General features: G+C 35.1%; 1 protein-coding gene across 1 annotated transcript in view; it reads right to left on the bottom strand.

The window, feature by feature from the left end:
- CEP162 (centrosomal protein 162) overlaps positions 1–14,976 on the bottom strand; it is a 100,230-nt gene that overhangs the window by 68,820 nt on the left and 16,434 nt on the right. The window contains exons 4-8 of the mRNA XM_032409340.1: positions 13,485–13,631; positions 12,941–13,124; positions 10,160–10,227; positions 4,950–5,065; positions 3,394–3,424 (exon numbers count right to left, since the gene is read on the bottom strand). Coding sequence (XP_032265231.1) covers positions 3,394–3,424; positions 4,950–5,065; positions 10,160–10,227; positions 12,941–13,124; positions 13,485–13,631 — 546 coding nt within the window. The remainder of the gene's footprint in view (positions 1–3,393; positions 3,425–4,949; positions 5,066–10,159; positions 10,228–12,940; positions 13,125–13,484; positions 13,632–14,976) is intronic.

The following is a 14,976-nucleotide window of genomic DNA, read 5'->3' as shown; positions in this document are numbered from 1 at the left end:
TCTTGGATGGTCAAGTGTATTATGGCCTATCTCGGTTTTCAACATGCCTTCCTCACTAAGCTTCACCATTTCTAACTTCTGATTTAAAGTGAGAGACATGGGGTGCCTGAGTGGCTCAGTTGGTTAAGCAACTGCCTTCGGCTCAGGTCATGATCCTGGAGTCCCGGGATCGAGTCCCGCATCGGGCTCCCTGCTCAGCAGGAAGTCTGCTTCTCCCTCTGCCCCTCCCCCCTCTCAGGCTCTCTCTCTATCTCATTCTCTCTCTCAAATAAATAAATAAAATCTTTAAAAAAAAAAAAAAAAGTGAGAGACATGTGACTCTTCCTTTTACTCACTTAGAGTCACTACTGGGTTCTTAACCGGCCTAATTTCAATATTGTTGTGTCTTGGATAATAGGGAGGCCTGAGGAGAGAGAGATGGGGTAACAGCCAGTCAGTAAAGCAGTCAGAACACAATATTTATCAATTAAGTTTGCTGTCTTACACGGGCATGGTTCATGGTGCCCCCAAACAATTACAAGAGTAACATCAAAGATCACTAATCACAGATCACTATAACAAATAATGAAAAAGTTTGAAAAATCACAAGAATTACCAAAATATAACACAGAGACATAAAGTGAGCAAATGCTGTTGGAAAAATGGCACTGACAGGCTTGCTCTATGTGGGGTTGCCACAAACTTTCTATTTGTAAAAAACTATCTGTGAAGCACAATAAAGCAATGCACAATAAAACAAGGTATGCCTTATTAAGGAGACTATCCTTTCTTCATTGTATATTCTTGGCTCCCTTGTTGAAGATCAGTTGACCACAGACGTGTATATTTATTTCTAGGCTCTCTATTCTATAGTCTCAATGGTTTTATATGTCTGTTTTTATGCCAATACCATACTGTTCTGATTACTATAGCTTTATAATATATTTCCAAATCAGGGAGGGTGATGCCTCCAAGCATTGCTCTTTCTCAAGCTTGCTTTGGCTATTTGGAGTCTTTTGTGGTTCCCTATAAATTTTAAAATGGAATGCCACTAGGATTTTGATAGGGATTACCTTTGTAGACTTGCAGATCACTTTAGGTAGTATGGACATTTTAACAGTATTAATGCTTCCAATTCACAAGCACAGGATGTCTTTCCATTTATCTGTGTCTTCTTCATCAATGTTTTCTAATTTTCACTATAAAAGTCTTTCACTCTGTAAATTACATTTTCTACTGTCAATTAACCATCTTTGTTTTTTTTGTTAGCTTTATTGAGGTAGAACTGACAAATAAAACTAATATATTTCATGTGGACAACATGATGATTTATGTATACATTGTGAAGGGATTCCTACAACTGAGTTAATTAATGCATGTATCACCTTTTTTTTTTTTTTTTTTGGTGAAAACACTTAAGTTCTACTCTCTTATCAAGTTTCAATTATATAATGGTTACAACTGTACTCACCATTTTATATAGATTCTCAGACTTTATCTTATAACTGAAAGTTTGGACTTTTTATTAACCTCTCCTGATTTTCCCCACCCCTCAGCCCCTGGCAACCATCATTCTACTCTGATTCTGAGTTCAACTTTTGTTTGCATGGTATCACTTATAGGTGGAATCTGTAAGAATCTTTCTTTGTCTTTCTATTTCACTTAGCCAAGTTCATGTATGTTGTTGCAAACGGCAAGATTTCCTTTATTTTAAGGCTGAATAATATTCCATTGGTATATATATGTCACATTTTCATTCATCCATTGACAGACATTTAGGCTGTTTCCATACCTTGGCTATTATGAATAATGCTGTAATGAAAATGGGAATACAGACATCTCTCTGAGATAATGACTTTGTTTTCTTTGGATATATATATCCAAAAGTGGCACTGCTGGATCATGTAATAGTCCTATTTTTAATTTCTTGAGGAGTCTTCATACTGTTTCCCATAGCGGCTATACCAGTTTATATTTTCACCAACAACAAACAAGAGTTCCCTTTACTCCACATCTTCACCAGCATCTTACCATTTTGATAATAGCCATCCTGGCAGGTGTGAGGTGATATCTCACTGCAGTTTTTAATGGCATTTCCCTGATGATTATTGAAATTAAGCATCTTTTTATGTGCTTATTGGTCATTTTTGGCTATTAAGTTGTATGAGTTCCTTGTATGTTTTGGATATTAATCCGGTAATGGTTATGTAATTTGCAAATACGTTCACTCATTCCACAGAATGCTTTTTCATTTTGCTCATGGTGTCCCATGTTGTGCAGAAGTTTTTTAGTTTGATGTAATCCCACTTGTTTATTTTGGCTTTTGTTGTCTTTGCTTTTGGTGTGAAATCTAAAAAACTGTCACCAAGACCAGTGTAAAAGAGCTTACCCCATATGTTTTCTTCTATGGGTTTTATAGTTTTAGGTCTTATGTACAAGTGTTTAATCCATTTTGAGTTCAATTTTGTGTACGGGGTTAGATAGGAGTCCAGTTCCACCTTTTGCATGTGGCTATCCAGTTTTCCAAGCACAATTTATTGAAGAAACTATTCCTTTCCTCACCTTGTGTTCTTTGTGCCATTATCCATAACTAATTGGCCATATATGCATAGGTTTATTTCTGGACTCTCCACTGATCTTTTTTTAAAATGCCAATACCATACTATTTTGATTACTGTAGCTTTGTAATATATTTGAAACCAGGAAGTGTGATGCCTCCAGGTTTGTTCTTTTTTCTCAAGATTGTTTTGGCTATTTAGGGTCTTCTGTGGTTCCGTGTGAATTTTAGGATTGTTTTCTCTACTTCTGTGAAAAATACCTTTTGAATTTGATATGGATTGCAATGAATCTGTAGATCGCTTTAGGTAGTACAGACATTTTAACATTAATTCTTCCAGTCAATCAGCACAGAATGTCTTCTCACTTTTTTGTGTGTTCTTCAATTTCTTTCATCGATATTTTATAGTTTTAAGTGTACATCTCTTTCACTTCCTTAATTTATTCTTAAATATTTTATTCTTTTTCATGTTATTGTAAATGGAATTGCTTGCTTTCTTGTGGTTTTCTTTTCTTGAGGTGTCTTTGTCTGGTTTTGGTGTCAGGGTTAACGCTGGCCTCATAGAAAGAGTTTGAAGAATTCCTCTTCCATTTTTTGGAAGATTTTAAGAAGGATGAATTCATCTTTGAACATTTGGTAGACTTTACCATACTGCCATCTGGTCCTAGTCTTTTAAAAAGGAAATATTCTTACATATGACAGGAATTATTCAAGACAGGCATAAGGTACATATTGCTGAGAAAAATCTGTGGATTTTAATTCATTAGAGATACTTAAAAACAAAGGAAGATAGTAACTTATTCAGAATTATTTAGATACAATTTGAACAGACCAATCTTTTGCCACCTAATACTTACCATTAGCCAGCATACCAATTTTCTCTTCTTCCTAAATTAAAAGAAAATAATATGATTTGAAATCAAAATTATGTAAAATGCCCACAATGCAAATAATAGCAAAATCTGAAAACCTGTGTTTTACTCCACTATGAAAAAGTCAAGAAATGTACTTTCTAGGTTTCTTTCATCACCCTCATTCACTAATAATTCTGTAAGACTGAGAACGTAGCTGTGAAAGAACTTCTAGAAGTTTCTTCAGAACTGTAGCAATTATCAATCCCTTTAGGCCTTTAAAAGCTTTGTTTAAAGTATCTAGATGCCATTTGCTCATCCACCTTGCTCAGAAATTCTATTTTTTGTACTCCAAGATAACATGGATACTTTACATAAGATTCTTGCTATTGTAACATCAATCATTTTTCTTTTATTGTTCAAAATTAATGATCAAATATAACTTGTATTCTGTTTCACCTACATTTTGAGAAACAAAATTTTCAAAGACGCAGGCCACCAAATGGCAAGATAGTTGAAATTTGTCAAAATTATAAGTTCCCTAAAAAAAATTGTAAGTTCCCTTAGAGTAAGTTTTATAATTAGTGTCACCTATGTTCTCCACTTGGATAGGCAATGTGTACACTTACACTGACACATTTTTATGCAGGCTATATTTTCTTGATATATCAAACCACTGTGCCTTCTACTGACCTATCTTTCATAAAACATTGAAACTGCCATATTCCAAGTATAAATCCCATTAAGCTTCTAAGGATAACCAGCAGATCACATTACTCTTCATGTACTTCTAAAGGTTTTCTTATTTTCCCCTCCAAACTGAGTGATGTAGAGACACCCAGTGACAAAGCACCAGGTATATTTAAAAATAAGTATTTATTAATACCTGCGTAGTATTTCTTACTTCTATTTAGACACCTATGGTTTCATACATGTTTAAAACATCTAGTCCTAACATGCAGTCCCAAAAGAGACCTCACTTGTACAGATCAAGACCAACATAACAAATAGTAATTATCCTACTAGTTAGTTACTATTAGGTAGCTTCAAGGATAAGTTCTATATGTCAGGCAATATGTAGTAATACACTTAGCCAATATTTGTAAGAACTGAGAAAAAAGAGAATTGGAGTACAGCAACAACTGAATATGAATGGAATAATTTAATTCATGATCTTAGCCAAGTAAGTTTCAGACAGTAATGTCACTGTTAGCATAAATACTGATTGTACTTCCCAAGGACAAGATCTACCAAAGAAAATGTAGCTTAATATACCTGTTTAAAAATTAGATTTGAGATTTCAATTAAAATTTTAATTTCTAAAACTTAAAGAAGTTACTTGCCAAAAAGATCCTTTAAAAAATCAATTGCCATATTTCATTAAGATTTACATTAAATTGACATCCTGAATTAAGAAAATGTCTGAGTGTTAAGAGACTTACAACTTTACAACAATGAGCAAGACAATGACAAACTCCATATTTTGAACTCTTCATATAGTGACAGTCAGCTAAGGTGATGACAGAAGTTTCAAAATTGTCAAATATATAATTGATGTATACCTGTTTGGGTATGTGTAGTTTTTCAGATTTGGGATTTTCTTTGGTATTAGTCTCTTCTTGAGTAGTCAAAGGTGCATCAATATCCTCCTCACCTTCAAAATCATCACTGTAATTTTCTGAAGAAAATAATTTTTAAAAATACAAGGATCACACTATCAAAAAAGTCATATTCCAGGAAAAGACTGTTGATTTCCAAAGGAAGGAGTCTGCATAAGAATAATTTATTGAAATATTAATGTAAAGCTATCTTTAGAGGACATACTTTTTTTTTGGGAAGATTTTTTGTGTGTGAAGATTTAATGAGAATTCAATTCATAAGACTTAGGTTTACTTCACTTATACTTTCAAATACTTATAAGAGTTTTAAATTTTTAATCTTTTATATTATTAACTAATTAAACATTTCTAGAGCTGTCCAAAATTTTTTTTATCTTTAAACCAAAGTTTAATGCTTATTTTTTAAAGACAAAGTCTCAAATAGCTTACTTACAAAAGGCAGCACTTCTGTGAAATCTTGACATTCTTAAACAAAAGGTTGGATTTGCTTATTTTTTTAAAGTTGATTTTTTTGGTCTCTGTAGGTATCTCTAATGGAAGCCTGAAACAGTACTTATGAAAGCTTTATCTCTAATCCTTCCATCAGGTAAACACTGGCTCTATATGATCTCTATTATTTCCCAACCCTGGGCACTTCTCAGCTTAAATCCCAAATTATATCTCAATGAATTTACACCAGAAGGGAAAGGTGTGTCCATGTTAATATGATGCCATAACACTACTTATGGGGAAGGTGGGGTAGGAGCTATCTGGCCAGGATCTCTAAGCCAATTTTTAACGTGTTGTTTATAGCCCTTAAATCAAAGGACAGACAGAGATCTGTGACCTTTTCAGAGTGGAAACCATCATTTCATAAATAAACATAATCTTAATTGTATTTTAAAAATTAGATCACATTCAGAAACAGGATGGCCTGATGAAAGAAAGATGTACGAGGTACTAGAGGGTCTGCTCTGGAGTGGCTGTCTTTTCTTAGAATGGAGTGCAGAACCTGAGTGCAATTAATAATGAAAGTCTGGGAATGAATTTGAGAGGGCTTAGAAGTTAAACAGAGATGGTCCCAGTGACATCGACCTACAGAAACATCTCCATTTTAGTTCATAAGGAAGACAAGGTGGGTATTGTACCTTAGGTAAATAAACTAGCTTAGTTGGTTAACTACATCAATATCTATATTCTGAGGCTGAGAAGCTCACCTTTGTTTCTCTTCCGTATGAGAAAGAACAGTTTCAGATTTTCTAAATATCAGCAGACATAATTAAATTCACAGAACAGTTATCAAGATATTATTTTGTATTAGACATACTTCTAGGTGCTAGAACCAATATAACATGATTAAAATTCTAATGTTCTAGGTGGGAATCACTGAATTTTAAGTAACCTCAAAGATCAGACTTATTTAAGTATAGATGATGAACAAGGAGAGAGGAAATATGGGAGGCTATGACAATGAACTTAGACAACTACGTGGGATTTGAGAACTATTTGAAATCAATGGAAAGGGAAGTAGTATTTGTGTGACTACAAAGAGGCAGTGTAAGAAACAGTTTAGATAGTACAGCACAGTGCTTAAGAGCATGACTAGGAGCCAGAAGGCTTGGATTTAATTCCTGGTTCTACTACTTTTAGCATAGAAACACTGCCAAGTCACATACCCTCTTTACCTCATTTTTTCCCATCTGTAAAGTGGGGATGATAATAGTACTTGTCTCAAAGGACTGCTGAGAAGATTAAGAGTTAAAATGTTTAGAACAGTGGCTTGTGGGGCGCCTGGGTGGCTCAGTCGTTAAGTGTCTGCCTTCGGCTGAGGTCATGATCCCAGGGTCCTGGGATCGAGCCCACATGGGGCTCCCTGCTCTGCAGGAAGCTTGCTTCTCCCTCTCCCACTCCCCCTGCTTATGTTCCCTCTCTTGCTGTGTCTCTCTCTGTCAAATAAATCAATAAAATCTTTAAAAAAAAAAAAAAGAACAGTGGCTTGTATATAATATGCCCTATTTATAAGCGTTAGCCATTACATTTAGTAGTAATAATTACTTTTGTTAGTATTATTATAACTAGTGTTGCATTTAATCTGAATCATAAGTTAATAAGGCAAATATTATTTCTGAATGGGGAAAGTGCTAATGTCTATTTTTCAATATTGCATTTTGTTAACTGTATTTTGTAACTGAAGGTCTAGAAGCAAATACTGTAACATACAAATGACCAATCCCTTCTCCAGGAATTTGTCACGAATAAACTAGATTTGAAGTAAGAAAGAAAAGTCACTGGAAGATACAGACAGAAAGGACACAGAAGAGAAATGAATGGAAATAAAATAGCATATCAGAGATTTCAGAAATATCAAGGCAAATTAAGTTTATATAAAAATCAAAGAATAAAACCACATTGAGAAGGTGGTTCTCATATGACAAATCTCAGAGATAATAATATGCAGGCTATTCCATATTGTTTTGGAAAACAATGAGAGTATTAATTTGCTGTGTTCCAACCTTTTTGGGAGGAAGATGTTGTACATTCAAGGTACTATTTCTATTATTATATTCCCTAACTTTATAACTTGAAAATGTTATTTGCATAAACAGAAGTTTTTAAAATTGAGGTAAAGTAAATAAAAGTCAATATAAAAGATCTGAATGATAGATTTTGGAGATATTTTTCATTCTTTGTTGTAAAATTTAGCTGCAAATTTAAGTATGATGCAACCTATAGGACTTTCTCCGCTACTATGGTAGATTTCAAGAACTTTGTAAACAATGAGTAAACTGGACAAAATATATGAAACAACTGTTTACAGACATTGGACAATTGGCAGCACAAAACTGTGATTCCTAAGAAAAGATAAACAAGTGGGGTGAGCCCTACAGTTACTTGAAGGTACATAAATTCAGGAATGTTAGGGGGGGGGGGGGGGGGGGGGGGGGGGGGGAGATCAGGACAGTCTCATTGTGTTAAGGTGACAGAGATAAGAGTTCAGAAAGGCTGAGCCGATAAGAAGTTACAGGGCAGTAACAGAGGAAACATAGAAATAGAGCTCTAAAGATCTACATGGAGTCTCCCTGAGTCTTTGCTGAATACTAAGCCATATTTGTATAGTTTGAGCAACTGGAAAGCTACAGGCTAGAAAATTCACAGGCTTCACACAAGAAAGAGAGACTCTGGAGTTCTAACCAGCTTGAGTGGAAAAAATCCTCATTGTTTAGTAGGGTCATTCAGTATAAACCTCAGAAAGGCCATGCCTTAGTACTAGTGTCAAACTGTACTAGGAAACACTACTCAAGACTTCCCCTAATGAAGCGTAAGAAAAGCCTTGAAAGGATCAAGCTAGCAAGGTCAATTATCTGCCAGAACAAAGCTCAACACTCTTTATAAGAAAAAGACCAAAATCCAAACACTCAACAATATAAAAATCTACAATATCCAACATCCAATAAAAAATCACTATAAGGAGAAGCAGTATTCAATAGAAAGAGACCCAGAAATGCACAAACATTGGGATCAGGAGAATATACTAATCTTAAGGACCTGAGGGAAAAATAAAAAAAGAACATGAGAAAAGATACAAAGAGATTTAAAAAAAAACGCAAAATGAACTTCTAGATTGAAAGAAAAAAAATGTTTCAATGAATTAACAGAAGATCAAAGGAAAGAAGAAAAACAATCAGTAAACTTGAAGACAAAGCAGTAAAAACTAAAGTGCACAGAGAAGAAAAAAGCTTTAAAAGATGAAAGAGTCTTAGTGACCTATGGGACAAAAAGCCATCTAACACAATTGTGATTAGGGTCAGAAGGCAGGGGATGAGAGAAATAATATTTGAAGAATTAGTGAGTGGACAAAACATTTTTTTCATTTTGATGGAAACTATAAATCCACAGATCAATGCTCAACCACCTCCAAGTAGGATAAATACAAGAAAAGCCACACCAAGATACACCATCATCAAACTGCCACAAAACCAGGCTAAAAATCTCAGACACAGATTTCTGTGTAGGGGGTCAGCATCCCCAACTACCATGTTGTGCAGGGGTCAACTGTATTTGAAAGTCGCTAAGACAGTAGATCTTAAAAGTTCTTATCTCAAGGAAAAAATGGTTTTTTTGGTACTGGTTATAGATGTTAACTAGACTTGTTGTGGTGATTTCACAGTGTATTAAATAAGTATTTGTACACCTGAAAATAATATAATGTTATATATCAGTTATACTTCAATATAAAAAAATTTTTAAATTCATTTTAAATAAGAAGTTAAAAAAACCCTCAAATCTATGCAAAGAATACAAAAAACTGGGAATGATAAATATGTGGATAAATGTTTTTACATGAATATAAGTTTTTTATATGCCTTAAAAATTTTTTAAATAGACTATTAAAAGCAATATTAATTATAATAATAATAGTAATAATAATACATCACAGGGTTTTAAGATATATAGAAGAAAAATGTATGACAAAATAGCAAAAAGGTTGGGGGAGTTCACTGTTTTTAAGACTCATATAAAGTGGTATAATTTTATTTGAAAATAGACTATTTAATAAGATAAAGATGCATGTTATGAATCATAGAGAAACTTAGAAAAAAAATACAACAAAGAGGTACAACTAACAAGCCCAAAGAAGGGATAAAATGGAATGTTATAAATACTCAATCCAATAGACTGCAGGACAAAATCAACACAACCAACAAATGGCCAAAGAGTAAAAAACCATACCAATGAATATATTTTTATAAAGGGTAGAAACACTTCAATTAAAAGTCAGAGATTGTTAGATTGGACAAAAAAGGAAAATCCAGCTATATGCTAACTATGAAAAAATCATTTTAAATATAAAAACAAGGACACGTTAAAAGTCAAAGGTAGAAAAAGAAATACCTACTGAGCTATGCTTTAGAGACATTGGTCCTGGCTCCATAGATTCCCCTAGTCCTTTTCCTGTCTTCCTAATTGGTCCACTGCCCACTCCCAACAAATGAGGCAGCAGTGCACTTTCCATCATTTCTTAGCAGCTCAGATTGTAACATAGGCAGTTCACTCTACCTGATCAAAGCTCTTTCAAAGATATGGTTTTACTTTTATTTTTCTCTTATCAATGTCTTTATTAATAGTTATATTATCTTTTCAAGTATTGTACATTTTTAAACCAATGAAATTACCTGCCAATTCTTCATGTTTCGATTCATACTCATGTTTATCTTCACTTAGTTCTACATTAGCTTGATAACTGAAAAAAAAATTTACTTAATTAATTTACTTATTTAAAAGATTTTATTTATTTATTTGACAGAGAGAGACACAGCGAGAGAGGGAACACAAGCAGGGCGAATGAGAGAGGGAGAAGCAGGTTTCCCACGGAGCAGGGAGCCCAATGTGGGGCTCAATCCCAGGACCCTGGGATCATGACCTGAGCCGAAGGCAGACGCTTAACAACTGAGCCACCCAGGTGCCCCCAAATTTACTTAATTTAGTATTAAATGTTAATAATACATTTCCATGGATTCTTTTACATATATATTTTAAAAATCTCTAGCATTATACTTTTCTTCTCAAGTACTCTTATTTTAACAAAAACTAAAAATTTGGGAGTTATAAAGAAAATGTTTTGAAAATAAAGGATCCTCAAAGCCTAACTGAAGCTATCAAATTAACACAAAGAAAAAAATGCCGTAACTTAACTTTATACACAAATACACACAATTTTATACATAAGTGTGTGCATTTACATGTCTCAGGGCCCAGATATCCTTTCTACACTAAAGATTAGGAATTGACCACATGAGAACCAGTGAAGTCTACATGGAGGCCAGAAAAAATGTCAGGTTCAGCATTTATCTGTTAATAAGCAATTTAATCATGACATAGAGGCTGAATAGGAACCTTAAACCAATAAAAACTCAGAAAAGTAACAAAGGAGCTTGAGCAAATTTTAATTATATTGGATTAGTTCATATACTGCTTTCTTTCAAACCAAGGAATCCACCCTACTTTTTTCAGTCTATCAACCTTGTCTTTAGTGAGATTATCAGCAAATCCAAGAAGCTATAACTATAATAATAGCAGCAACAATATTCTATACACAATGTTATTTAGCACTCTGACTCGCCTGTCCTAAAGCAGAAATATCAGTAGTTAAGAATACTGTTAAGAAATAAAAAGGGGCACCTGGGTGGCCCTGTCGTTAAGTGTCTGCCTTCAGCTCAGGTCATGATCCCAGGGTCCCGGGATCAAGCCCCGCATCAGGCTCCCTGCTCGGTGGGAAACCTGCTTCTCCCTCTCCCACTCCCCCTGCTTGTGTTCCCTCTCTCGCTGTGTCCCTGTCAAATAAATAAATAAAATTAAAAAAAAAAAAAAGAAATTTAAAAAGTTAAGAAATATTACAAAGGGGCCAAAACTTGTAGCCAACTTGTGTACACTTAATCTGTGTTGTTACTATTGGGAGAGGCAATCACCAAGGGCCCTGAGTGTCCCTGCATGTTCTTGTGGGGTATGCCAAGAATGCAAGGCACAAACCTCTCTTTCCTAGGTTATTTCCCAAGATTGTGTTTGCAGAGAGCAACCTTGAGAGATGAGGCAGTATCTCCTTCCAGAAAAGAAGCAGGCTTATTTCCTCTTACTATAAAAGCAATGGATTCCCCAAGCCCAGTGCTCCTCTCCTATAAAGCAATCCACTGCCCATGCAGACAGCCATCATGGACCCTCCATGTTGCCTCCACAAGCTTTGTGGAGCATGGGGGAACTGAGGCAAATAAACATGAGACTCAGATATGGCTTTTATTGTGAGAAATAAAGTCCTTTGTTTCTGACCCAGGAATCTTGTGTCTACTATCTGCATCCATAAAACTGGCAGGGTAACTTGTTAGCTTACAAGCAGGGTAAAAATCTCAAACTCTACAAAATTCATGAAAGTCACTGCACTGCTTTATCCATGGTCTGTAAGAAACTAAGCATCCTAAGGACACCAGGTACTCTAATAACAAGAGGTAATGATTCTCCTCACCCTTAATTTAATTATAGTTTGGTGTTCTTAAAATCTTGAAGTTGTAATCCGGCTTCCACTTATAATTTTATTTTTTTTATTTTTATTGTTTTAAGATTTTATTTATTTGACACAGAGAGAAAGAGAGATCACAAGTAGGCAGACAGGTAGGCAAAGGGAGAGGGAGAAGCAGACTCCCCACTGAGCAGGGAGCCCGATGTGGGAGTCGATCCCAGGATGCTGGGATCATGACCTGAGCTGAAGGCAGCCGCTTAACGACTGAGCCACCCAGGTGTCCCTCCATTTATAATTTTAAAAGGTCAAAGGTCTACTGTACTTACAGAAGGCCAGCTCAGTCAACTAGCAGGATTTTCAGGATAAATGAGGTTTCCTGATAATCATCAGGGTCAACCATATACAAAGGGAGGACAGAGACAAAACCTGTCTTGACTCCCTGGTTCACCCTTTCTTTTATTTTTTTCTCTGAGTTTATGACAGCTACCTGAACTCTCTTATTTACTTCATCTGTGGAAAATCACTTAAGAAGCTACTTTCCTAGTAAGGTCTTTTTGCAGTGCGCCATTAGTCTCAGTAGCATCGCACGCATGACCTTTCAGATACCTGGATGCAGAGTGAGCTCTTAAACACAAATCAACATATTCCATTCATATATTAGGGAAACCAGGATCGAAATAATGAACATAGAAAAGAGATAAAAATAAGGGACGCCTGGGTGGCTCAGTCGTTAAGCGTCTGCCTTCGGCTCAGGTCATGGTCCCAGGGTCCTGGGATTGAGCCCCGCATCGGGCTCCCTGCTCCGCGGGAAGTCTGCTTCTCCCTCTCCACTCCCCCTTCTTGTGTTCCTGCTCTATCTCTCTCTCTCTAATAAATAAATTAAAAAAATATATATAGAAAAATACAGAAACCATTTAATGATTAGTTGATATTGTAAATACATTACCTATGTAAAGCTTTAAATTGTGTGGAGTCATTAGAATCCAGTTCCTTATTTAATCTTGAATAATCAATGGAAGATGTTAAGCCTTCCTCAAGCCTGGCAAAAAATTGCTCTTTTTCTTCTTGTTCTTCTAATGTGTCCAATCCCAATCCAAGAACACTATGATTGAGTTCAGAAACTACTATCTCTAAATGAAAAGGACAAATATACTTTATTAATATGCAGAATTTTGAATTTTGATAAAATTAATCTGAATGATGCATTTATTGATATTAGTAAAATTTAAAAAATTTAAAACATACATCTCTCACCCACTACATATAGACTTGTATTCATAATCAGTATGTACGGTTATAAGGTTTCCCTCAAGATCTAATTCTAAACCTTCTAGGAAGGTATTAAGAATATCTACATGCTTCAGTAAAGGAGGCTCCAAGATACAGGTTAGTTTTTGTAAAAATTTTAATTGAGTATAGTATAATTATAGTATTTAATTTAATTAAGCATAGTAATTAATCTGTCAACTTGTATCCCTCACGTTTCTTACCATTTGTTTCTAAGCTGTCAATACTTAAGATAGAGGTTCCACTGCTCTGAAGAAACTGAATCCTTTCAGCAGACTCCTCTTGTATTTCCATAATAGGCTGAGAAGGCCTCTTTGCTTTCAGATAGCTTACATTTGTTCCAAGCAGTCCTAGGGATGGGATTTAAGATATAGCTGGGTATTTATGTTCAGAAAACTGTTTTGACCACTAATGTATTAACCAGTAATACTGTTATACTAACTTTTTTTCCGTTATGCTAATTTTGTAGACAGTAGCTACAAAATAAATCTGGTCTATTAAGTAAGAATCCATCAGACCCAAAATTCACAAAAGAAAAATTATAACACTATTTATTTGCATTGTATTTTATTAAATAATCTCAAAAGTTTACATGAGAAAAAATTTTAAAAATTACTTTGAAGCACAATTATTTAATACAGTATACCATGCCACTTTAAAGAGTATCTTCTGCCTTATATGAAGGAAGAACAGGTGAACTAGAAAAGGGAGACAACTCCAGGTAGGGCGGAGACAAGGTACAAAGGGTCAGCAATGGGAGGGCAGGCAACCCTGGAGGACGCAAAAAGACGAGTGAGGTTGAATCTAGAGAGTGAGGGTGAGTCCAGGTGGAAATGAGCCCAGAGCAGGAGTCAATGGTCAGACCAGGCCAGTACTCATAGCCATGGATAGCATTTTTCTCTTTATGCCAAAAACACTAGAAAACACTGAAAAAGCTATGCAATGTTCAAAATTTGTCATAATAGCATATATTTGTTATAAAAAAGTGAAAAACGGAGAAGTTAAATAATTACATTGTGTATATATTAAGACTAGAAGAATATCATTTTGCTTAGAAGGAAGTCTTATTAAGAAGTCAAAAATTCTGGAAACAAGACAAAACCAGAGAGGGAGACAAACCATAAGAGACTTTTAATCTCAGGAAACAAAGTGAGGTTGCTGGAGTGGAGGGGGGTGGGAGGAATGGGGTGGCTGGGTGATGGACACTGGGGAGGGTGTGTGCTATGGTGAGCGCTGTGAATTGTGTAAGACTGATGAATCACAGACCTGTACCCCTGAAACAAATAATACATTATATGTTAATAAAAAAAAAAAGTCACAAATTCTGAACTGGAGGGTTCAGAGAAATAAGTCAATCAGAGAAAGATAATCATCATATAGTTTCAATCATATGTGGAATATAAGAAATAGTGCAGAGGATCATAGGGGAAAGGAGGGAAAACTGAATGGGAAGAAATCAGAGAGGGAGCCAAACCATGAGAGACTCTTGACTCTGGGAAACAAACTGAGGGTTGTGGAAAGGGAGGTGGGTGGGGGGATGGGGTAACTGGGTGATGGGCGTTAAAGAGGGCACATGATGTGATGAGCACTGCATGTTATACACAACTAATGAATCATTGAACACTACACCAAAAACTAATGATGTAATATATGTTGGCTAATTTAATTTAAATTAAAAAAAAAGTCAAGTTCTGA

This window comes from Phoca vitulina, unplaced genomic scaffold (assembly GCF_004348235.1).
Source record: "Phoca vitulina isolate PV1807 unplaced genomic scaffold, GSC_HSeal_1.0 scaffold11, whole genome shotgun sequence".
In the NCBI taxonomy this organism is placed as follows: domain Eukaryota; kingdom Metazoa; phylum Chordata; class Mammalia; order Carnivora; family Phocidae; genus Phoca; species Phoca vitulina.
This window is presented reverse-complemented; position numbering and strand designations above follow the sequence as displayed.